This window comes from Capricornis sumatraensis, chromosome 6 (genome assembly GCF_032405125.1).
Source record: "Capricornis sumatraensis isolate serow.1 chromosome 6, serow.2, whole genome shotgun sequence".
NCBI classification, from domain to species: domain Eukaryota; kingdom Metazoa; phylum Chordata; class Mammalia; order Artiodactyla; family Bovidae; genus Capricornis; species Capricornis sumatraensis.
In genome coordinates this window covers 90,121,673-90,147,129 of record NC_091074.1, presented here as the reverse complement: position 1 = coordinate 90,147,129, position 25,457 = coordinate 90,121,673, and the positions used below count along the sequence as shown (strand labels likewise).

The window sequence follows — 25,457 nt, the reverse complement described above, 5'->3', positions numbered from 1 at the left end:
CCTGGGATAAAGCCCACTTGATGTATGATCTTTTTAATGTTGTTGGATTCTGTTTGCTAGAATTTTGTTAAGGATTTTTGCATCTATGTTCATCAGTGATATTGGCCTGTAGTTTTCTTTTTTTTGGTGGCATCTTTGTCTGATTTTGGTATTAGGGTGATGGTGGCCTCATAGAATGAGTTTGGAAGTTTACCTTCCTCTGCAATTTTCTGGAAGAGTTTGAGTAGGATAGGGGTTAGCTCTTCTCTAAATTTTTGGTAGAATTCAGCTGTGAAGCTGTCTGGACCTGGGCTTTTGTTTGCTGGAAAATTTCTGATTACAGTTTTGATTTCTGTGCTTGTGATGAGTCTTTTAAGATTTTCTATTTCTTCCTGGTTCAGTTTTGGAAAGTTGTATTTTTCTAAGAATTTATCCATTTCTTCCAAGTTGTCCTTTTTATTGGCATATAGTTGCTGATAGTAGTCTCTTATGATCCTTTGGATTGCTGTGTTGTCTGTTGTGATTTCTCCATTTTCATTTCTAGTTTTGTTGATTTGAATTTTCTCCCTTTGTTTCTTGATGAGTCTGGCTAATGGTTTGTCAATTTTATTTATCATCTTAAAGAACCAGCTTTTAGAATTGTTGATTTTTCTATGATCTCTTTTGTTTCTTTTGCATTTATTTCTGCCCCAATTTTTAAGATTTTTTTCCTTCTACTAACCCCTGGGGTTCTTCATTTCTTCCTTTTCTAGTTACTTCATGTGTAGAGTTAGGTTATTTATTTGACCTTTTTCTTGTTTCTTGAAGTAAGCCTGTATTGCTATGAACCTTCCCCTTAGCACTGCTTTTACAGTGTCCCATAGGTTTTGGGTTCTTGTGTTTTCATTGTCATTCATTTCTATGCATATTTTGATTTCTTTTTTGATTTCTTCTGTGATTTGTTGGTTATTCAGCAGTGTGTTGTTTACCCTGCATATGTTGGAATATTTAATAGTTTTTTTTTCCTGTAACTGACATCTAATCTTACTGTAGTGTGGTCAGAAAAGATGCTTGGAATGATTTCAATTTTTTTTGAATTTACCAAGGCTAGATTTATGGCCCAGGATGTGATCTATCCTGGAGAAGGTTCTGTGTGCACTTGAGAAAAAAGTGAAATTCATTGTTTGGGGGTGAAATGCCCTATAGATATCAATTAGGTCTAACTGCTCTATTTTATCATTTATAGTTTGTGTTTGTTTGTTAATTTTCTGTTTAGTTGATCTATCCATAGGTGTGAGTGGGGTATTCAAGTCTCTCACTATTATTGTGTTATTGTTAATTTCCCCTTTCATACTTGTTTTCATTTGCCTTACATATTGCAGTGCTCCTATGTTGGGTGCATATATATTTACCATTGTTATGTCTTCTTCTTGGATTGATCCTTTGATCATTATGTAGTGTCCTTCTTTGTCTCTTTTCACAGCCTTTGTTTTAAAGTCTATTTTATCTGATATGAGTATTGCTACTCTTGCTTTCTTTTGGTCTCCATTTGAGTGAAATATCTTTTTCCAGCCCTTCACTTTCAGTCTATATGTGTCCTTTGTTTTGAGGCAGGTCTCTTGTAAACAGCATATATAGGGGTCTTGTTTTTGTATCCATTCAGCCAGTCTTTGTCTTTTGGTTCAACCCATTTACATTTAAGGTAATTATTGATAAGTATGATCCCATTGCCATTTACTTTGTTGTTTGCGGTTCAAGTTTATACACCCTTTCTGTTTTTCCTGTCTAAAGAAGATCCTTTAGCATTTGTTGAATAGGTGCTTTGGTGGTGCTGAATTCTCTCAGCTTTTTCTTGTCTGTAAAGCTTTTGATTTCTCCTTCATATTTGAATGAGATCCTTGCTGGGTACAGTAATCTGGGTTGTAGATTTTTCTCTTTCATCACTTTAAGTATGTCCTGCTATTCCCTCCTGGCCTGAAGAGTTTCTATTGAAAGATCAGCTGTTATCCTTATGGGAATCCCCTGGAGTGTTATTCGTTGTTTTTCCCTTGCTGCTTTTAATGTTTGTTCTTTGTGTTTAGTCTTTGTTAATTTGATTAATATGTGTCTCGGGGCATTTCACCTTGGGTTTATCCTGTTTGGGATTCTTTGAGTTTTGGCATTGGGCCACTATTTCCTTCCCCATTTTAGGGACGTTTTCAACTATTATCTCCTCTTGTATTTTCTCATGGCCTTTCTTTTTGTCTTCTTCTTCTGGGACTCCTATGATTCGAATCTTGGGACATTTAACATTGTCCCAGAGGTCTCTGAGGCTGTCCTCATTTCTTTTAATTCTTTTTTCCTCTCTGCTTCATTTATTTCTACCATTCTATCTTCTTCTTCACTTATCATATCTTCTGCCTCCTTTATTCTACTGTTGTTCCCCCCGAGAGTGTTTTTGATCTCATTTATTGCATTATTCATTATTGATTAAGTCTTTTAAAATTTCTTCTAGGTCCCTGTTAAACATTTCTTGCATGTTCCCAATCCTTGTCTCCAGGCTACATATTTGTAACTCCCTTTTGTTTTTAAGATTTTGGATCATTTTTACTATTATTATTCTGAATTCTTTTCCAGGTAGACTCCCTATCTCCTCCTCTTTTGTTTGGTTTGGTGGGCATTTATCATGTTCCTTTACCTGCTGAGTATTTCTTTGCCTTTTCATCTTGTTTAGATTGCTGTGTTTGGGATGGCCTTTCTGTATTCTGGCAGTTTGTGTTTCCTCTTTATTGTGGAGGTTCCTCCCTGTAGGTGGAGCTGGATGAGTGGCTTGTCAAGGTTTCCTGGTTAGGGAAGCTTATATCAGTGTTCTGGTGGGTGGAGCTGGATATCTTCTCTCTGGATAGCAATGAAGTATCCAGTAGTGAGTTTTGAGATGTCTGTGGGTTTGGTGTGACTTTGGGCAGCCTGTATATTGAAGCTCAGGGCTATGTTCCTGCATTGCTAGAGAATTTGCATGGTATGTCTTGCTCTGGAACTTGTTGGCTCTTGAGTGGGGTTTGGTTTCAGTGTAGGTATGGAGGCTTTTGGATGAGCTCTTATCAATGAGCTCAATCAATGTTCCCTGCAGTCAGGAGTTCTCTGGTGTTCTCAGGTTTTGGACTTAAGCCTCCTGCCTCTGGTTTTCAGTCTTACTCTTACAGTAGCCTCAAGACTTCTTCATCCATAAAGCACTGATGATAAAACATCTAGGTTAATGGTGAAAAGATTCTCCACAGTGAGGGACAGCCAGGGAGGTTCACAGAGTTACATGGAAAAGAGAAGAGAGAGGAGGGAGATAGAGGTGACCAGGAGGAGAAGAGGGGGAATCAAAAGGGGACAGAGCAGTCTAGCCAGTAATCAACTCCCTATGTGCTCTCCACAATCTGAAACACTCAGAGAGGTTCACAGAGTTATATAACGAAGAGAAGAGGGAGGGAGGAGATAGAGATGACCAGGAGGAGAAAAGGGGGAGTCAAAAGAAGAGACAGATCTAGCCAGTAATCAATTCCCTAAGTGTTCTCCACAGCCCAGGACACACAGAGAGATTCACAGAGTTGGGTAGAGAAGAGAAGGGAGAGGGAGGAGATAGAGGTGACCTGGGGAGAAAAAGGAGAGTCAAAAGGGGGAAAGAGTAATCACACTCCTATGTAAAAATGGGTACTGAAGATTGGATCTTAAAGGTACAAAATTGATAACAAATACAAAAAAGCAAAGATTAAAAATCTAGAGTAGAAGTTAGACTCTCAAAAATACAATATTAAAAAAACAAAACAAAATCAAAAATTATAAAAAATATATATGAAGTTTGCTTTAAAAATAGGATATTTTTTGCAAGGTAATAGTAGGTTATAAAAATGAAAATTAAAGGAGTAATAGAGGAATTAAAAAATTTTTAAATTAAAAAATGATAAGAGTAAAAATACATCTAGGAATTTCTCTGGAGCTGTTGTGGGCAGTATGGGGTCAGTTCAGTTTCAGATAGTTCCTTGTTCCAGCTTATACTTCTCAAGATCTATAGGCCCCTACAGGAGTTTAATCTCTTGCACCTGTCACTTCCAAAGCGGTTCCCTCTGTTTATTTTGGCTTCTTCTGTTTGCAGGTCTCTTCAGTGTCTTAATTTCTGCCCTGACACAAGTGGACAAAGGTGGTCACATATTTAGGCTCACTTGTTCAGTCGTGCTGTGGGGAGGGAGGAACATTGCAAACAAGTATCATTGGTGTGTGTGAGGAATGCTCACAGTGTCTCGGCCACACTGGGTTTACCCCTGCTCATGGCGTGTGTGCCTTCCTAGTCTACACTGCTCAGGCTCCAGGTTGCTCTGCAGGGGAACTGTCTAAAACAGGCTCTGGGCTTCATGCACTTTCCACATCTAAGCCACTCAGGTTCAGGTTCTTGGGTATTCCACAAAGGCGCAGACTCAGTTGGGCCTGCGTTTTGTGCCCTTCCCAGGTCTGAGCAGCTCAGGCAACCAGGTACTTGGTGAGCGCACTCTTCCCGGGTACAGTGTGTCTTATTGCCTCCCCAGTCCCAGCCGCTTGGCTTCCTGGGTGCGCAGCAGTCGCGCTGCCTCAGGTGTGTCGTGTGTCTCTTGTGGGCAGCTGATCTCTGGCTGCAACCCTCCCGGCAGACGTCAACTGTCCAGAATCCCATGAAGTCTTGGTTAGCAGCTAGGAGCCTGCTCGCAGTTTGGTAGAGGATGCCATTTCTGGGGCCGAGATTGCCCCTTTCCGGCTCTGGCTGCCGCCCGCCTGCCTCCCTGCCTCCTGCGGGGGATGGGCGGGTCTGCAGCCAGCTAGCTCTCCTCTGGTATTCGCTCAGTCCTTTGTTCTGTGAGTGGCCGGCAGTGCCTTAGGTTAGGGCTTTTTGTGGGAATAGTTCTCTCTCTCTCTCTTTTTTTTCTCTCTCCCTCTCTGGCTATCCCATAGTTTGGGTTGCTATGTCACATTAGCTCCCTCAGATTGCCCTCAGGACATTCAGGCCTGGTCCTTACCCTAAGCAATGCAGCCCGTGCCTCCCTGTTCAGCCCCTGCTTGCTGGTGGTGGATGCGAGTGTCTGGGCTACTTCTGTGCTGGGAGTTGCCATTAGGCACAAAATCAGTGGGTTTTATTTATTTATTTATTTTTCCTCCCAGTTATGTTGCCCTCTGAGATTTCAAAACTCCCCACAGACCTACCAGTGAGAGGGTTTCCTGGTGTTTGGAAACTTCTCCTCTTTTAAGACTCCCTTCCTGGGATGGGTCTCCATCCCTAACTCTTTTGTCTCTCTTTTTATCTTTTATATTTTGTCCTACCTCCTTTCAAAGACAATGAGCTGCCTTTCTGGGTGCCTGATTTCCTCTGCCAGCATTCAGAAGTTATTTTGTGGAATTTGCTCAGTGTTCAAATGATCTTTCAACGAATTTGTGGGGGAGAAAGTGGTCTCCTTGTCCTATTCCTCTGCCATCGTAGGACCTCCCTGATGCAAAAATTCTTAACAGAATATTGGCAAATCAAATTAAAAAATTGTAAAAATAATTATATACCGTGACCAAGTGGAACTTACACAGGTACACAGGACTGGCTCAACATTTGAAAATTAAGTAATGAAAATCACATAACAGATTAAGAAAGAAAAATCACATAATCATATCAATAGATGCACAAAAAACATTTGACAAAACCCATTTAAGATAGAAATTCTCAGTAAACCAGGGATAGAAGGGAATTTTCTCAATTGATAGAGATTATCTACAAAAACCCTACAGATAATATTATATTTAATGATGAGAAGCTCAAAGCATTCCTTTTAAGATCAGGTACAAGGCAAGGATGTTCCCTCTCATCTCTCTTATTCAATGTCATACTGGAATTTCTTGCTAATGCAATATGGCAAGAAAATAAAATAAAAGATACACAGATTGGGAAGGAAGATAGAAAAGTGTTTTTGTTCACAGATGACATTATAGTCTATGTAGAAAATCCAAAAGAATTGATACACACACACACACACACACACACACACACAGAAAGCACTCTTGGGACTATTAAACAATTATAGCAAGGTTGCAGGCTTCAAGGATATTATACAAAGGTAAACCATTTTCCTACATACCAATAATGAACAGGTAGAATTTGAAATTAGAAATATTTCTATTGACATTGACACCTTGAAAAATGAAATAGTGTAAGTCTAACAAACAAAATCTTAAAACTCTGATGAATAATATCAAAGAACTAAATCAATGGATAGAAAGCCTCAATATTATCAAGATGTCATGTCTTTCCAACTTGTTCTATACATTCAATGCAATTCCAGTCAAGTTATTTTATAAATATTGTCAAATTGATTCTAAAATTTATATGGAGAGACACAATATTGAATGAGAAGAAAAAGCTGGAGGACTGATGCTACCTGACTTGAAGACTTAAGGTAAAACTATAGTAATTAAGACAATGTGATATTAGCAAAAGAATAGACCATGGAACAGAACAGAGAGACCAGAAATAGACCCCCATAAATACAGTCAACTGATCTTTGATAAAGATGAGCAGGCAATAGCAACCAGGATGTCCTTTGGTAGGTGAGTGAATAACTAAACTGTGGTATATCTAGACAATAGGATATTATTCATTGTTAAAAGAAATGAGCTATCAAGCAATGAAAAGACATGAAGAAATCTTAAACATCTATTTCCAAATGAAAGCAGCCAATCTGAAAAGGCTATCTTCTGTATGCTTCTAATTATTGACATTCTGGAGAAAGCAAAACTATGGAGGCAATAAGAATATCGGTGGTTGCCAGGGGTAAGGTGGCGAGGAGAGATGAAAGGCAGAGCACATAGGGTTTTTAGGGCAGTGAAACTATTCTGTGTGATATATATCGCATATTATACCACATATATTATAATAACAAGTGTATGTCATTATACATTTGTTCAGACTCACAGAATATACAACACCAAGAGAATATACCAGAATATACAACAACAACCTTAAGGTAGATTATGGTCTTTGAGTGATAATGCTGTGCTAATGTAGGTTCATTCTTTGTAAAAAAAAAAAAGTGAACAAAATACCATACCATTCTGGTGAGTGATGTTGATAACAGGGGAGAGTGTGCATGTGTGGTTACATTGGGAAATGAGGACTCTCAGTACCTCCTCTCAATTTTGCTGTCAACCTAAACTACCCTAAAATGTAAAGCCCTAAAAATTTTTTTAAAAAGCATAGTATCATGAGAATATAGGTAAATGGTGTAGTGGGTACCAAATAATTAACATATAAGTTCAGGGATTTCTCTGGTGTTCCAGTGGTTAAGGGGGCTTCCCAGGTGGTGCCAGAGGCAAAGAATCCACTTGCCAGTGCAGGAGATGCAAGAGATGGGGATTCCATCCCTGTGTTGGGAGGATCCCCTGGAGAAGGGCCTGGCAAGCCACTCCGTATTCTGGCCTGAAGAATCCCATGGACAGAGGGCTACAGTCCACAGGGTCACAAAGAGTTGGAAATGACTGAAGCGACTTAGCATACATGCATGTCAGTGGTTAAGAATCTGCCTTCCAATGCAGGGGACTCTGGTTGGATCCCTGGCCAGGGAGGTCACACACGCTGTAACGCCGGTGTGCTGCAACTAGAAAAATCTGCAAACTGCAACTGAGACCTGATGCAGATATATAAGTAAAAATTTTTAAAAAGAAAAGAAAAGAAAATATGGGTCCAATATATGCCAGTCCCACTTTAACTTCATTTTTGCATTTGAAGAATGTATACAGCACTTGCTTCATATTTTTATACATTGAAAGCTAGACTTGGTATTGCTATGTTATAGTAAAGTAGAAATTGTTTTCTTTACTTTTTATCTTTGTTTTCTGTTAACCTACAAAGCTGATGCTTAAGCATCAAGCCAATTGAAGCATGAGAAAAGGAAGATGTGGTCTCACAAAGAAACAATCCCTATGTGAAGAGGTTTAGCACAGCGTTCAATGGTCAGTGCCCAGGTATATAGTCGGAGAAGGCAATGGCCACCCACTCCAGTACTCTTGCCTGGAAAATCCCGTGGATGGAGGAGCTTGGTAGGCTGCAATCCCTGGGGTCGCTAAGAGTCGGACACGACTGAGCAACTTCACTTTCACTTTTCACTTTCATGCATTGGAGAGAGAAATGGCAATCCGCTCCAGTGTTCTTGCCTGGAGAATCCCAGGGATGGAGGAGCCTGGTGGGCTGTTGTCTATGGGGTCGCATAGAGCCAGACATGACTGAAGTGACTTAGCAGAAGCAGCAGCAGGTATATAGTAAGTACTATAGTCCTATGGATTTGATTGAGGTCATACCTGAATGGTCTAGCGGTTTTCCCTACTTTCTTCAATTTGAGTCTGAATTTGGTAATAAGGAGTTCATGATCTGAGCCACAGTCAGCTCCTGGTCTTGTTTTTGTTGACTGTATAGACCTTCTCCATCTTTGGCTGCAAAGAATATAATCAATCTGATTTCGCCATTGACCATCTGGTGATGTCCATGTGTAGAGTCTCCCCTTGTGTTGTTGGAAAAGGGTGTTTGCTATGACCAGTGCATTTTCTTAGCAAAACTCTACTAGTCTTTGCCCTACTTCATTCCGCATTCCAAGGCCAAATTTTCCTGTTACTCCAGGTGTTTCTTGACTTCCTACTTTTGCATTTCAGTCCCCTATAATGAAAAGGACATCTTTTTTAGGTGTTAGTTCTAAAAGGTCTTGTATGTCTTCATAGAACCGTTCAACTTCAGGTTCCTCAGCGTTACTGGTTGGGGCATAGACTTGGATTACCATGATATTGAATGGTTTGCCTTGGAAACGAACAGAGATCATTCTGTCATTTTTGAGATTGCATCCAAGTACTGCATTTTGGACTCTTTTGTTGACCATGATGGCTACTCCATTTCTTCTGAGTGATTCCGTCCCACAGTAGTAGATATAATGGTCATCTGAGTTAAATTCACCCATTGCAGTCCATTTTAGTTTGCTGATTCCTAGAATGTTGACGTTTACTCTTGCCATCTCTTGTTTGACCTAAAGCAAATCCCTTATGATTATACAATGGAAGTGAGAAATAGATTTAGGGGCCTAGATCTGATAGATAGAGTGCCTGATGAACTATGGAATGAGGTTCGTGACATTGTACAGGAGACAGGGATCAAGATCACCCCCAGGGAAAAGAAATGCAAAAAAGCAAAATGGCTGTCTGGGGAGGCCTTACAAATAGCTGAAAAAGTAGAGAAGTGAAAACCAAAGGAGAAAAGGAAAGATATAAGCATCTGAAGGCAGAGTTCCAAAGAATAGCAAGAAGAGATAAGAAAGACTTCTTCAGCAATTAATGCAAAGAAATAGAGGAAAATAACAGAATGGGAAAGACTAGAGATCTCTTCAAGAAAATTAGAGACACCAAGGGAACATTTCATGCAAAGATGGGCTCGATAAAGAACAGAAATGGTATGGACCTAACAGAAGCAGAAGATATTAAGAAGAAGTGTCAAGAATACACAAAAGAACTGTACAAAAAAGATCTTCATGACCCGGATAATCATGATGGTGTGATCACTCATCTAGAGCCAGACATCCTGGAATGTGAAGTCAAGTGGGCCTTAGAAAGCATCACTGCGAACAAAGCTAGTGGAGGTGATGGAATTCCAGTGAAGCTGTTTCAAATCCTGAAACATGATGCTGTGAAAGTGCTGCACTCAATATGCCAGCAAATTTGGAAAACTCTGCAGTGGCCACAGGACTGGAAAACGTCAGTTTTCATTCCAATCCCAAAGAAAGGCAAGGCCAAAGAATGCTGAAACTACTGCACAATTGCACTCATCTCACATGCTAGTAAAGTAATGCTCCAAATTCTCCAAGCCAGGCTTCAGCAATACGTGAACCGTGAATTTCCAGATGTTCAAGCTGGTTTTAGAAAAGGCAGAGGAACCAGAGATCAAATTGCCAACATCTGCTGGATCATGGAAAAAGCGAGAAAGTTCCAGAAAAACATCTATTTATGGTTTATTGACTATGCCAAAGCCTTTGATTGTGTGGGTCACAATAAACTGTGGAATATTCTGAGAGAGATGGAAATACCAGACCACCTGACCTGCCTCCTGAGAAATCTGTATGCATGTCAGGAAGCACCAGTTAGAACTGGACACGGAACAACAGACTGGTTCCAAATAGGAAAAGGAGTATGTCAAGGTTGTATATTGTCACCCTGCTTATTTAACTTATATGCAGAGTACATCATGAGAAATCCTGGACTGGAAGAAACACAAGCTGGAATCAAGATTGCCAGGAGAAATATCAATAACCTCAGATATGCAGATAACACCACCCTTATGGCAGAAAGTGAAGAGGAACTAAAAAGCCTCTTGATGAAAGTGAAAGAGGAGAGTGAAAAAGTTGGCTTAAAGCTCAACATTCAGAAAATGAAGATCATGGCATCCGGTCTCATCACTTTGTGGCAAATAGATGGGGAAACAGTGGAAACAGTGTCAGGCTTTACTTTTTTGGGCTCCAAAATCACTGCAGATGATGAATGCAGCCGTGAAATTCAAAGATGCTTACTCCTTGGAAGAAAAGTTATGACCAACCTAGATAGCATATTCAAAAGCAGAGACATTACTTTGCCAACAAAGGTCCATCTAGCCAAGGCTATGGTTTTTCCAGTAGTCATGTGTGGATGTGAGAGTTGGACTGTGAAGAAGGCTGAGCACTGAAGAATTGATGTGTTTGAACTGTGGTGTTGGAGAAGACTCTTGAGAGTCCCTTGGACTGCAAGGAGATCCAACCAGTCCATTCTGAAGGAGATCAGCCCTGGGTGTTCTTTGGAAGGAATGATGCTAAAGCTGAAACTCCAGTACTTTGGCCACCTCATGGGAAGAGTTGACTCATTGGAAAATTCTTTGATGCTGGGAGGGATTGGGGGCAGGAGGAGAAGGGGACGACAGAGGATGAGATGGCTGGATGGCATCACTGATTCGATGGACATGAGTTTGAGTGAACTCCGGGAGCTGGTGATGGATAGGGAGGCCTGGCGTGCTGCGATTCATGGGGTCGCAAAGAGTTGGACATGACTGAGCAACTGAACTGAACTGAACTGATAGTCTATGGGGACAAGTGTGTAGATATTCTGACACATTTTGCCATAATTGCATAATTTTTTGCATTACATTTTTTTTTCCCAGTTTTACCTGATGACATTGTGATAGGGCTTCCCAGGCCACATAGTGGTAAAGAATCCACCTGCAAATGCAGAAGATGCATGGGATGGGGGTTCAACCTCTGGGTCAGGAAGATTCCCTCCAGCAGGAAATGGCAATCCACTCTCATATTATTGCCTGAAAAATTCCATGGACGAAGGAGCCTGGTATAGTCCATGAGGTTGCAGAGTCAGACAGGACTGAGCAATTAAACACATGTTTTGTTATAATAAAATCTTCTCTGATTGAAAACTTCAAAAACAAAGTAAGATAAGAAACTATGTTGGGATTACATGAGAGAGTATACTTAGAGCATCTTAGCAGAGTTTTGCTAACAAAGAATAGTCCCTCAGTTGATAGCCTAAAGTCACATTCTGGATCCCTGCTTTTGGGTGGAGGGCCCTGAGGCAGAAATGAGATCCTCCCGGCTATTAGAAGGATCTGCTTGTCTTTATTAGACTTAGGTCTGTGAGCATTTTTCACTAAGCAGAGCAAGGCCAGAGATAGCTTTGTGGTCACCAGTGTATCCTTAGCACTGAAATAAATGTGATCTGGATGCTCTTCTCCCTTCCTCCGGGCTTTCACCATAGCTCCTAATATGTTTCCACCCTGTCATGTGCCCTGAAAGAACTTTGGCATTTGCTGAAAGGTCATCAGCTGCAATCTTAGACCACTGGGTAACTCAAACTTCTGACATTTAAATGCAGCTGCAAAGGGATGGGACTGCTGCTGCAGCCTAGCTCAGGCTGGAAGTTGGCAGCACCTACCTTGAATCCCTTTATAAAGGAGTGGTTGACTGCTTAGAGGTGACACCAACCAATACTCTCCCTCCTATCCTCAAATTATCAACCCTGGGTGCCTGTGACAAAGCACTAGTCTGTTACTTTCATTTCTAATCTCTTGTGAACAAATACTTTCAGAAAACATAACAAAAGGAAACTAGAAAGGATAATAAGTACATGAAAAGATGCTGAGCATCACCAATCATCAGGGAAATGCCAGACAAAGACACAATAAGATACCATTTCATACCCATGAGGATGGCTATTAAAAATAAACAAACACAATGGACATCCCTGGTGGTCCAGTGGTTAAGAATCCATCTGCTAATGCAGGAGACACAGGTTCAATCCCTGGTCTGGGAAGATTTCACATGCCATAGGGCAACAAAGCCTGTGCACCAAGACTACTAAAGCCCACGTGCTGTAGAGCCCATGCTCTGTAACAAGAGAAGCCGCTGCAATAAGAAGCCTGCACATCGCAATTGGAGAGTAGTCCCCACTCACCACAACCAGAGGAAGCCTGCTTGCAGCAACAAAGACCCAGCACAGCCAAAAATAAAAACAAATAAATAAATTTTTGAAAAAAATTCTTGGCAAAGATGTCTACACACTGGAACTCTTGTGCACTGCTGGCAGGAAAGTAAAATGGTGCAGCTTCTACGGAAAATGGTACAGTGATTCTTCAAGAAGTTAAACAGAGAGTTACCATATGACCCAGCAGTTCTACTTCTGAGTATGTACCCTCAAAAAACTGAAAGCAGGGACTTGAACATGTATTTGTCCTACTATGGTCATGATAGCATTATTCATAGGAAAAGGTGGAAACAATCAAACCGGCTCTCAATGGATTAATGGGTAAACAAAATGTGATATATCCACCAGTGGAATATCATTCAGCCTTAAAAAAGAAGTTTCAGACACATGCTACAACATGGATGAACCTTGAAAATATGATGCTGAGTGAAATAACCCAGCCACAAAATGAGAAATATTATATGACTCCACTTATATGACGTACCTAGAATAATCAAATCTGTAGAGACCAAAAGTAGAATGCTGGCTGCCAGGGGCTAGGGATTGAGGGGGAAGAGAGAATTATTGTTTAATGGGCACAGAGTTTCACTTTACAATAAAATGATGTTTTTTAAATGAATAGTTTTATGAATTTTGACACATGTATAGGTTCAAGTTGCCATCACCATAATCAATCAGGATACAAAACAGTTCCATCAGCAAAGAATTCCCTGTTCCATCTTCCTTGCCCACACCAACTACCCTGGCAACAATGAAGTTGGTCTCTGACTATAGTTTTGTTTTTTTTTTTGAAAATATCATATAAATGGAATCATACAGCATATAGTCATTTAAGCTTAGCTTCCTTCACCTGCATAAGGTCTCTGAGATTCATCCCAGTGCCACGTGCAGTTTGTACCAATAGTTTGTTCCTTTTCATTGCTGAATATTGTTCTATTTTGTGCATCTATTAATACCACAGTTTCTTTACCACCACTGAGGAGCATTTGGGTGTTAGCAGTTTCTGACAATTATAAAAAGAGCTGTCATAACTATTTTTGAATGGGTTTTGGCGTGAATGTACACATTCATTTCTCTAGAAGAGATGTGACAGTCCACTCTGAGTGGCATTGTTTTGTACCACTGTGGGGGAATCCCTCCTAATCAGATGACGACGTTCAACTTCAAAGGAAACCCGGAAACCAAGGAACCAGGCCAGTCTCTTCAGTTACAGCCAGTTACTGACCCAGATAGCCTAATATCCAGCCACTGCCCTTTGTATAATTATGTCTGAAGAATTATGGTTGATCTCCCGTGCGAAGGACAAAACTGAATTACTTATTGATGGTAACATGATACATGAGGACCAAAGAAAGTTCCATTCTACAGTCCTCACAATTCCCAGAAACTCTTGGGGAAGAAAAAGAAAGTTTTCTTATGTTCTTAAAGACATTTAGATCCTGGCGATGTCGAAATTAAAATGCTGTGACACAGCAGTTCATCTTCTACAGCTGTATCCTACTGAAGCCCTCACACAAGCCCTGGCACAAAGGTTAGGCAGCTTGGTACAGCACTGTTGGAAGAACAAACATTAAAAAAAATCTAACTGTCCACACATGGGAATGCAGTATGTCTCTATGTATTGACACAAAGAGGTTTTGCTGTGGTAGACACTTGAGACTGGTTGATTCAGTACCAGTGTCCAACTCTTGCAGCAAAGCATCACCCATCTGGCCAATGCTACATAAGTGGAAGGTTACTTGGGACAGCGGTGAGAGGTGGTGATGGATGTTTCCGGGGAATTACTTATTTATTTCCTAATAAAAGAGAACTAATGTGGTTGAAGCTGCCTACTCCTCTCTGAATCTTCAGTGTGAGCTAGATGTTTGGAGCTGCAGTTGCCGTTTTGTGCTGATGAGATGTGGCATGGAGGCAAAAGCCCGCTGGCCAAGGATTAGAGAGGAGACAGAGAGGTTCCTAATGGAACTTTTGACCAGCTATATGAATGCCAGCTGCTGCCTCAGAGAAAATATGGGAAAAATAGGTGAGACTTCCCACATATTTAAATCACTCTATATTGACTATTACTTGCAGCTAAACACATTCCAATTAAAGTAACTGTCAAAGGAAAAAATCAAATTGCCCAGCAATGTGCATATTGTCCTATTTTGTAAAATAAAATTGTATATGTATACCTAGTAGTTATACAAACATCAAAAAATTGGAAAGGTAATAGTATATAACCAGTATTGAGCACCTACTGTGTGACAAGCATACCTTATCACTTTAACCCTCACAATCACTCTGTAAACGTTGATGTTTTATTGTTCTCACCACTTATAAGTGAGGAAACTGAGGCTTCAGGAGCTTTTCCAAACTGTACAGCTAGCAGAAGGTTAGCCTGGAACCTGGAGCCAGGTTTCGCTGCTCCTGAAGAAAGTGCTTGGACCACCCTGTGCAGGCCCCACCCACACCCCTGCCTGAGGTGCGTATTACTAATACTGTGCGTGTGTAGTTGCTCAGTCATGTCTGACTCTTTGCGACCCCATGGGCTGTAGCTGCCCAGGCTCCTCTGTCCATGGGGATTCTCCAGGCCAGAATACTGGAGTGGGTTACCATGCCCTCCTCCAGGGGATCTTCCCAGTCCAGGGTTGAACCCAGGTCTCCTGCTTTGCAGAAAGATTTTTTTACTGTCTGAGCCACAAGGAAGCCCATTACCAATACAGACCCCACCAGCTCTAACGCAGCTATTTCTATGGGGTGGTTTAGAGGATGGGCCATTTCCATAGTGTTTCCTTTTCAATAAGTAAGTATGAATTTTGTTTTGAAAATACAAATGTAGAGAAACTGAAAAACTAAAAAATTAATAAAGTAACTCTGGTGTTAGGCACTGTGCTGGGAATTTTTTTTTCTTCCAGATTTGAATATCAACTATAAATATCCATTCAGTCATATAGACCTTTTTGGAATTAAAAAGCATCCTTTTCAAACATATGAAAGAAGCCTGGCTAAGCGGGTTGCCAGTATTTTGTTATGTGACCTATACCCCAGATAAGTTATCTGCCAGTCTTGACTCCTGCCCCATGAAGGAATGAAACCCTGCAGGAAGTACATGTGAAGAATACTTTTGAGTCTTTGAATAAGAGTTTTATGAATCATTTTTCTAGTGGCTGGATTTCTTGTCTCTACCTGTTACCAAATGATTGCTTCTTAGGGTCTTTAAAGTAAAAAAGTTCATCAAGAAAAAGCAGGTCTGTGTTCCAGGTTCTATTTACAGCTGACTTCTGGTGCCTTGGCAGCCTTCAGGTCAGCCAGCCAGAGAGGTTTCCTTGAGGGCTCGCCCAGTTATCTCAACCACGTGGTCTGAGGCACTTTCCCTTAAAGGTCCTGGCACCTAGGTACAGATTTCTAATCAGCTCTGATACTGTGGAGCCACTGATCAGCCCTTAGAGATAAGGCTTTCTTCTTCAGTGAGAAAAGAATCTGAAAAATTACCTGCCGCCATGGGGGACAGAAGCCCCTTCGAAACGGACATGCTCACCCTGACCCGCTATGTTATGGAAAAGGGACGTCAGGCCAAAGGCACCGGGGAGCTCACGCAGCTGCTCAACTCCATGCTGACGGCCATCAAAGCTATCTCCTCAGCTGTGCGTAAGGCGGGCCTGGCCAACCTGTGAGTGAGATCCCCGACGACACGTTGCGACCCCGGTCTGGTGGGGGTGGGCAGAGCTGCAGGAGTCTGGGCCGGAAACTGGGTCAAAAGTATTAACCCGCACACAACCCTGCAGGGAAATGGCCTTTCAAGTTTCTGCCAGGTGTGCTTTGATAAGGAGGCCTTTGACTTGTCTCAGGAAAGGCACAAAATTCTTGGAGACATGGTATGGAGAAAAAAAGCATCATTTTTCTAGTCGCTGTGTATTCTAATGACAAGCTCAGGGGCTTGTTCCATGAAAACATATCCTGAGTTAAATCTGAAATCTGTTAGTTGCTTGGTTGTGTCCGACTCTTTGCAACTCCATGGACTGTAGCCCACCAGTCTCCTCTGTCCACAGAATTTTCTAGGGAAGAATACTGGAGTGGGTTGCCATTTTCTGCACCAGGGGATCTTCCCGACCCAGGGATTGAACCTGGGTGTGCTGCACTGCAGGCAGTTTCTTCACCCTCTGAGCCAACAAAGAAGCCCACCTCTGACAAAGTGACTCTTATTTGCATTCTCACTGGCACAAAGCGACCGGCGGGAGACTTGAGACGACTCCTGACGCCCTGGGCAGATAGGAGTGGTTTTATTGTCACGACCTTTGCCCCTAGTTGTCAGGAGCTAGAAATCATTTACTGAATCTTTTTTTCTCTCATTTACCAAATCTTAAAGCCCGTCGTCCATTTCCTGTTCATTGTTGAAAGAAGTGTTTCGCTTTTAAAACCAGTTGTTATTTCTTCCCTGTGACTCAAGCTTCTGTCCACTTGGTATGTAGGACGCTGGGAGGTGCTGGCCTGGGAGCGGGGAATGAAGGGCCTTCTTCCACTTTGCTCTCTTGGTGCTTCACCCAAGCCCAGGAGGCCAAGTTCAGGCTGTGCTGCTGATCCTCACAGCCAAGGGTCCAGTTCCAGTCTGTGGTGAAAAGGATCAGTCTTTGGGTTTCCACTTTCCTGGTAGCAATTCCAATGGAGGTCCTCTCAGATAAAGAGACCCCATCATTCATTATTATTATTATTCCAAAATGAAGAAATAACCAAATCCAATAATTTAAAATATTTATTCTTGGGCATTCCCTGCTGGCTCAGTGATTAAGACTCTGTGGTTCCATTGCAGGGTGCATGGGTTTGATCCCTGGTCAGGGAACTAAGATCCTGACAGCCAAGGGACCAAAAAAAAAAAAAAAAGTAAAAAATGTTTATTCTTAACAACTTAGCACTTTTAACAGCAAAAACAATGTGATAATCACAGAATTTATTTTTATTAGTGTACGGTTTCGTGACCCAGTAATCCAGTGATGAGCTCCATGTCAGAGGAGATTGTGACTGGCTTCCCTTCTCTCTGTGTATTGCTTTAACTGTCTTAGCACCTCACTTGGCACTAATGGCCAACTTCACCTTTAAGGACCTTCGTGAATGTGAGCCACAGCCACTTGCCTCTGTTCTGCTCCAGCCTGATGGTGAGCGGGGCTGTGTGTAGAGCAGTTCCCCGGGCTGGCTGCTGAGTGTTACTCACCTGAATGGGCTCCCCTGTGCAGGCGGCTGGGCAGGGCAGAGTTTGTGGCTAATTGCTGCAGAACTCTGACTTCGTGGTCATGCAGTGTCCAGAGGAAGTGGACTTAGGGACTGGATGATTCAGGTGTTCCTCTGACTTGGTTTTTCATGCCATCTGATTATAGTCAATGACCTACTCTCGCTAGGGACTGTAAAAATGTAAAATGACTTGGATACTAATAGCCTCTAACTAAATTGTGGGGCTGTTGTAAGGCTTAGCAAGCCCATGTGATGATGATTTTGACATTGCCAGTCCCATAATAAATGCTCAGTAAATGTTCATTATTTGTTGTTCAGCCGCTGTCGTGTCCGACTCTTAGACTTCCTGGACTGCAGCATGAGAGGCTTCCCTGTCCTTCAGCATCTCCTGGAGTTTGTGCAAAGTCTTGTCCCTTGAGCTGATGATGCCATCTGACCATCTTATCCTCTGTCATCCCCTTCTCCCCCTACCCTCAATCTTTCCCAGTATCAGGGTCTTTTCCAATAAGTTGGCTTTTCACATCAGATGGCCAAAGTATTGAGGCTTCGGCTTCAGCTTCAGCATTGGCCCTTCCAATGAATATTCAGTGTTGATTTCCTTAAGAATTGACTGGTTTGATCTCCTTTCTGTCCAAGGGGCTCTCAAGAGTCTTCTCCAACACCACAGTTCACAAGCATCAATTCTTCAGCACTCAGCTTTCTTTATAGTCCAACTCTCACATCCATACATGGTTACTGGAAAAACCATAGCTTTGAATATATGGACCTTGGTTGGCAAAGTGATGTCTCTGCTTTTGAATATGCTGTCTAGATTTGTCATAGCTTTCCTTCCAAGGAGCAAGTGTCTTTTGATTTTGTGGCTGCAGTCACTGTCTGCAGTGATTCTGGAAAATAAAGTCTGCCACGGTTTCCACTTTTTTCCTCAACTGTTTGCCATGAAGTGATGGGACAGGATGCCATGATCTTAGTTTTTTGAATGTTGAGCTTCAAGCCAGCTTTTTCATTCTCCTCTTTCATCCTCACCAAGAGGCTCTTTAGTTCCGTTTCCCTTTCTGCCATTAGAGTGCTATCACCTGCATATCTGAGGTCGTTGGGTTCCACATCCAGTTCAGTTCAGTCGCTCAGTCATATCTGGCTCTTTGTGACCCCATGGACTGCAGCACACCAGACTTCCCTGTCCATCACCAACTCCCAGAGATTGCTCAAACTCAGGTCCAAACCTGGGGAAATTTGCGGGCTAACAGGTCGATGTTGAAAACTGACCACTAGGTGGCAGGCGCAGCCTGTGGAAACAAAATGTCAGAATTTCACACTTCATCAGGATTCTTCAGTTTGACAGAGACCATGTGTTCTGCTAGTTCAGATATTTCTGTCTCTTTCTCATTTAGGGGGCTTCCTCTTTTTGGGAAGATATTTCTAGGCACATGCTCCATAAATGCAAAACTGATCAGAGTCTCATATTTTTCTTCTTTTTTCTCTGCTTCCTGCTGTAGGAAGAAGGGAACGCTAGCATTCTGGGAATGCTGTCCCCAGAATCTTCTCCACAGCTTCCTAATGTCAAAATGCAGAACAATTCATTTAAAATTTGTCAGTAAAGTCTTAATGTTAGTAAAAGCGGTAAGAAGATACTGTCTATGGGTTATAAAGTGTCGGGGTCCAGCCCCGGTGGATCCAGGGAATTCGAAGGGTGGACGGCGTTGGCGTGGAAAGACTTGTTTATTTATTAATATAAGATTAGATTAAGAAACTATAGTGCAGTAGGAAGATTAAGTGGAGAAAGAGGGCTGAATAGCTTGGTTTACGCGGAAGACCAATAAAATTTCAGACAAGGAATTTGCACCATCTACGTTGGGCCACCGGTGCCCACTTGAATATCTAAGGGTGCCTCGCCTTAAGCTCCCTTTCGCGCGGATCTTAATAACCGGGGCAAATAAGTAGACCTGGCGAGCCTCCGCGCCCTAGATGGAAATTCAGCCTGAAATTAAAGTAAAGAGCAGAGGGAAGAAAAGGGAGAGAAAAAGAGAGAGAGAGAGAGAGACACAGGGGGAGCCAGATTCCCAAGAAACCAGGCCGAGACTAGTCCGAGAAACTGGTCTGAGAATCTGGTCCGAGAATCTGGTCCGGTCCTTTATTGTTCAGAAGGCCTTTTATACTTTTGATAAAACATGGAGATCAATGGGTAACACAAAGTTATGCAGCGTTAGCAGTCCAGACTCTTATCAAAACCAGGCTTTTCTCTCTGCATACCTAATTGTATACACAAGTCTTAGGTAATTTACATCATCTTCCAGCCAAAAGGGCCAATTAACATTTTACAGCCTTTTTTCTGATAAGGGTTTGTCAACCACAAGACTTATTTGTGTTGATCTTCCCAAGGTCTGGTGCCACTCTCAGAAAGCACTAAATAAAGTTACATTCTTACACAGCAAGGATACAGCAACTTATAACAAGTAGAGGGAGTACAGTGATTTACAGCAAAAGAGAAGCAATTAACTCAAAAGTCTAGTGTTGCTAACATCAAAACTACTATGTATCTTTTTCTACATCCTGCTTACATTAACATCCTTCCAGGTGCCTAAAAGATAAAGAATAAGGAGGTCTGGCAGCAATCCTTGAGTCAACAGTGAACACCCTCTACCAATATAATTTTTAACTCTTTAGAAAAGGCTCTGTATCTTTAAGATGCTTTTAAGCTTTGTGCCTCCCGCAGTTGGGGGGCTGTAAGCAATTCACAAGCTGCAAGAGGTCTGGAGAACCTGTTAGGCAGGCTAGAGAGCTATCAGAGGGGTTTAACTGAAACATCCCTTTCAAATGCAGAAGACTAAAACCCTGAATTGACTTTTTCCCAGAGAATATCAGAAAAGCGGAAAAGCAGAGCACAAAAGCCGGCAGATTTTTGTTGGGGCACATGCTTAGGAATTTCCAGAGGGGTCCCTGAAGTCTGAGCACGCCTTGCGTATGTCAGCTTCCTTCCTCATGACCATGTCACGGGCGGGATTCCTCACACTGGCTCCCGGCAATAAAGTATTTTCCTGTCCATGATCTAACTTGGAGCAGTTGTCAGGCAATTAGATCTCTTGTAAATGAGCTTCCATTCTTTCTGAAAGGAGAGGTGTTGATGGAGGGATTGTGGGGAGGGAGGGAGACAGAGCAACATGCCCAGTTCCTGTAAGGGGGGTGCACAGGGTGGGCTGAGAGGTAGGGTAAGGGCAGGGTTAGTGTGGTGTTGGGGAGAGGTGTTTGCAAAACACTGAACAGAGAGCCTGTTTCTCTTCCCCACCACCCACAGGCCCCCGGCACCCCTGCATTAAACAAGAAAACTGAGTTCACAGGGTTTGTGAACTCTGTAAACGCTGATGCAGAACAATCTAGTTTTGTCATTGTTGTGTGCTTGTTTGCTTTCATTTTGAAGTAGAAGGTACAGTCTTTGAGTTCAGTCTACCAGCATCATTTTCCAAGGCAGATCTCATCACATGAGACATCAAGTGATGGGGGACACCTGTTGGGGAGAGGGGAGATGTTGTCAGTCAGGGGAAGGGATGGGAAATGAGTTGTCTCCCGGTTTAGGGTAAATCAGTGGCTCTCAACCCTGGCTACTTGTTAGAAACACTTGAAGAATCCTTCAATAAATAAATGGTGTTAACAAAAAGGAGAGGAAGGAATTACTTTCCTGCCATCCATTCTTTGTAATTCAGTGAAGGTATACTGAGCCTCTGAGCACTGTGGAAACAGGCACAGTGAGGCACAGCTCTTGCCTTCAGTGAGCAGACAGTCCAGCAGGGAGGACATTCCCATGAACAGACTGTGAGTTGCTGTGGAAGGGCTGACAGAGCTGTGTCTGGTATGTGGTGGGATCAGGGAAGCTTCTGGAAGATGTTAGGAGGGCTAAGCTGTCAGTGGGCAGAAAGCATTCCTATGGGGTGGGGGGACACCCCATGACTGAAGGTGGGAAGGAGGGAAGCAGCTTGCGGGTGCTGGTGGCCTCAGGACCTTTGCGGCTGTTGGAATGTGGAAGTCTGGAGGGGAGTGATGGCCATGTGGCTCATGGAGAGACGAGCATGAAGCCAGGGGACAGTGAACCAGGAGTCCATGGAAGGCAGGTGTGTGCCCATGCAGGGTTCCAGAGGCTGAGGGTTAAAGGCTAAGCGGCGAGGCCAAGTGTGGGGCCAGGGCTTCCTTGATGGGGTCTGAAGCCAAGTATGGGGGACCTGGGGACTCTGGGAGAGATGGGGGTGATCTGACTGGCTTTTTAGAAGGTTCCTACCCACGAGGACGGGAGCCAGAGACTTTAGATAGCAATCCTCTATAACCCAAAGCACCCAAATACAATTTTTACACTGGTATTCTTTCTTATATTGCTTAGTAATGGTAATAAAGAACCAAATTAAATTTTATCCCTAATTTCCTTCTTTATTCAAGTAATGCCAGGCTACAGCAGAACAGTTTTTAATTCAGCCCAACAGGCCACTATTTGAAGATAATCAACAAATACTAGAAATTCCAAGGATGGAAATCCACAGTCCTTTACTTTTTAAAGTTTTAAATTATGGCGATGTGTCTGACTTTATGAACTCCCCCTCCGTCTTTCAGGGCCCCAAGGGAGGCGGAGGTGGGGCAGAGTTGTACATTAGTAAGACTGAATTCTATAGTGTTACTGGGATGACTAGGAACTTGCAACAGTGGCCCCAAGCCAGGGTAAGAACCAGCGCTGTGAGACAGGACGCACTCGGTCGTATTTATACTCTGGAGACCCTGGAGCCCTGAAGGGAAAAGGGATGCAGGGGAGGTGTCTTGGCGTCCTGGCATCTTCGCTGGAGTCTGGGCTCCCTTCCTGATTTCCTCCAGCTTTTTGCCGTCTTAGGTACGGAATCGCGGGAAGCGTGAACGTGACGGGGGATGAGGTGAAGAAGCTGGACGTGTTATCCAATGCCCTGGTGATCAACATGCTCCAGTCTTCCTACAGCACCTGCGTCCTGGTGTCGGAAGAGAATAAAGAAGCCATTATCACCTCCAAGGAGAAGAGGGTACGTGTGGCAGCCGGGCTGAGGTTCTTCTATTCACCAGTGGAGGTCGCAACTGAACTGGGAAGACTCTTTGATTGCCTTGCTTTATTTTAGTTTCTGGGATTTTCCTCTATTGCTTAATTTTTGTTTTCCAGAAACCATGGTTTGCATATTTCTTTACTTTGAAGTTTTATGCTGTTTAGTCAAAGAGACTCCATAATAAGGAAGTGACTCATTCAGGAAATAAATCAGAGTGCTTTACCGAAACTTTTCAGTGGACAGGGTTCATCTTGGGTTTTCACCTAATGTACTCGTGACAAGTCCCAATGTTTTGAAGCTTGAAAATCAGGTCCAATAAAAAGTAGAGTTTCTGGGAAGAGAGATATTTTTGGTCTTTTACTCTTCTCATCCCCACAATCCTCGCCCCTTCCCCAAGGGGGTTTGGTTTTAGCAGAGATTTCCTCATGCCTGACAACCTGTTAGACTAAAACAGAAACGAAATTGTAAAGATTGTTGCTCTTGCCTTAATACAGTGGTAAACTTGTTTAGCTCATGGCATGCTTGGGGAGGGTCTATATTCAGTATGGTTCCACAGTTTATTTTTAAAAAAATTCGTGGCCAAAAATTCAACCCATGTTCAGTTGTGATACAGTAATACCACATAAATGCCAGCACTGTTGGATCTTGGGGACAAGGTGCCATTACTTTATGATTAGCTGAAAGGATGGAAAAAGTAAAGCCAAATTTATTAAACACTTACTGGATACTGGGGATTGTGCAAAAGTCCTTTGTACTTGTTGTCTCACGTAATTCAGGCTAAGTCACACCTATTATTCTCAACTCAACTGTCACATCAGCTCCTGAACATTCTCCAGTGTGTGCTTGATGTTGAACAAATGCTGAACGCATGCATGCATGAATGAATGAGCTGATTTGGATTATCTACAGGGAGAATGAGAGATTTCCAAGTTTATGGATTCCACTCCCCTACCCCCATCTCCTATTGAGAAAGAAGGAAGGAAAGAAAGGAAAGCCAAATTAATCTAGGGCACTACTCATTGGAAAGTCAGGGGAAAAGTAGCCAAGCAGTGGGAGAAATGACTCCCATCTTACTTGATGTTGTACCAGCAGTATTTAACGAGCCAGGAGACCCCAGTCCCCATCATTAAGGCTCTCATAGAACCTTGTACCTAGGAGGTCAGTAAAATGTATCTGGTGATTTCTTTCCGCTGACTTGTCTGTGACAGCAGCGTGGGTGGACCTGAGGGGCTTGGTATCTCAGGACCCCACCTGGTCTTCTGATCTTCAAGTCAGAAAGGAAAGGCAGATGCGGCAAAACCCAAAGGAATACTTTTATTCTCTTGATGTACTTACATACAGCTGCTATCTTAATAAGAGAGGCCCAGAGGCCCTGGGACCTTATTCTGAAGTTTTCTTTTGATAAAAACGTGCCCAAATGAAGAAAGCCTGTCTGGGGAGAAGCGCGATGTATCAATAATTCAATAACAACGTTACTATGGACTTAGGTAGAACTTGCCCAAGTTTATCTTCAGCTTCTCCAACTCCTTCCAGCATGGTGCCCAGTTCAGACCAGTTCCTCTCACACCTTCAGCAATTCCAAGTTCCCAGTGGTCCCAGGTAGGAGGGGAGGATGAAGCCAGAGTAGGTGGGAGCAAAGATATTTGGGGATAGGTGGGACCTCCTTCACCCCGTGTGGGCATCAGGTAATCTATTTACGGGCAAGTGAGTTCTGAACTGCACAATTAATATATGTGGATATGCTCTGCATTCCTTAAGTAATTGTAATTTTTGATAAGGATATCCCTTTGCTCTAAGTCGCTTCTGATGGGGTGTTACCTGCCAGACTCAGCCACTTACACAGAGTGTGTTGACTGGGACAGAGTGTTGACTTACACAGTGTATTGACCTGCATTGATCAGGTGTTCTGCCTTCTGTGCACGTAGGGGAAATACGTGGTCTGCTTTGACCCGCTGGACGGATCTTCCAACATCGACTGCCTGGCTTCCATTGGAACCATATTTGCCATCTACAGAAAGGTAAGCAAACAGTTTGCTCTTTAACACCTCCTTCCTCTGATGGTTTCAGGAAGGTTCCTGGGCTCAGAGCCACGAGTCTGGAGTTCTAACCTTTGTCTTCCCACTAACCAGACATACCAAGACAGGCAAGCTATGAACCTCCCTCTGCTTCAGGATCCCCACTGAAGACCCGAGTTGGTATTTTCCCTCAGCCTTCTTCTCAGTGTTCATGGGAAGGTAGGGTGAGAGGATACATGGGACCTTGTTTTGAAAATCTGGATGCGATGCAAATGTCAGACATGGAGTTAGGTTCCAAGCGACATCTGAAGGCGCCTGTGTTCCTTCCTTATGTATCTCAAATCTTATTGCATTCATTTTCTGTTGCTGCTGTAACAATTCACATGCATTTAGAAGTATAAAACAACACCCATTTATTGTGTCCCACTTCTTGGGTCAGAAGTCTGACAGCATGGCTGAGCTCTATCTGATAAGGTCAAAATCTGGGTGTTAGCTGGCTTGGTCTCCTATTGAGAAGAGCTTGTTCCAGGCTCACTGAAGTTGTTTGCAAAATTCAATGAAATAGTTACTATCCATCCTCTCAATAGTTACAGTTTTTTGTTCTTGTGATGAGAACTTTTAAGATCTACTCTCATGTTAGTTGCTTAGTGATGTCTGACTCTTTGCCACCCCATAGACCATAGCCCACCAGGCTCCTCTGTCCATGGAGTTCTCC

General features: G+C 42.7%; 1 protein-coding gene across 1 annotated transcript in view; it reads left to right on the top strand.

Moving 5' to 3' along the window:
• Positions 1-15,962: 15,962 nt before the first annotated feature.
• FBP2 (fructose-bisphosphatase 2) overlaps positions 15,963-25,457 on the top strand; it is a 52,149-nt gene continuing 42,654 nt past the window's right edge. Inside the window, exons 1-3 of the mRNA XM_068974259.1 lie at positions 15,963-16,132; positions 22,547-22,709; positions 24,653-24,745. Coding sequence (XP_068830360.1) covers positions 15,963-16,132; positions 22,547-22,709; positions 24,653-24,745 — 426 coding nt within the window. The remainder of the gene's footprint in view (positions 16,133-22,546; positions 22,710-24,652; positions 24,746-25,457) is intronic.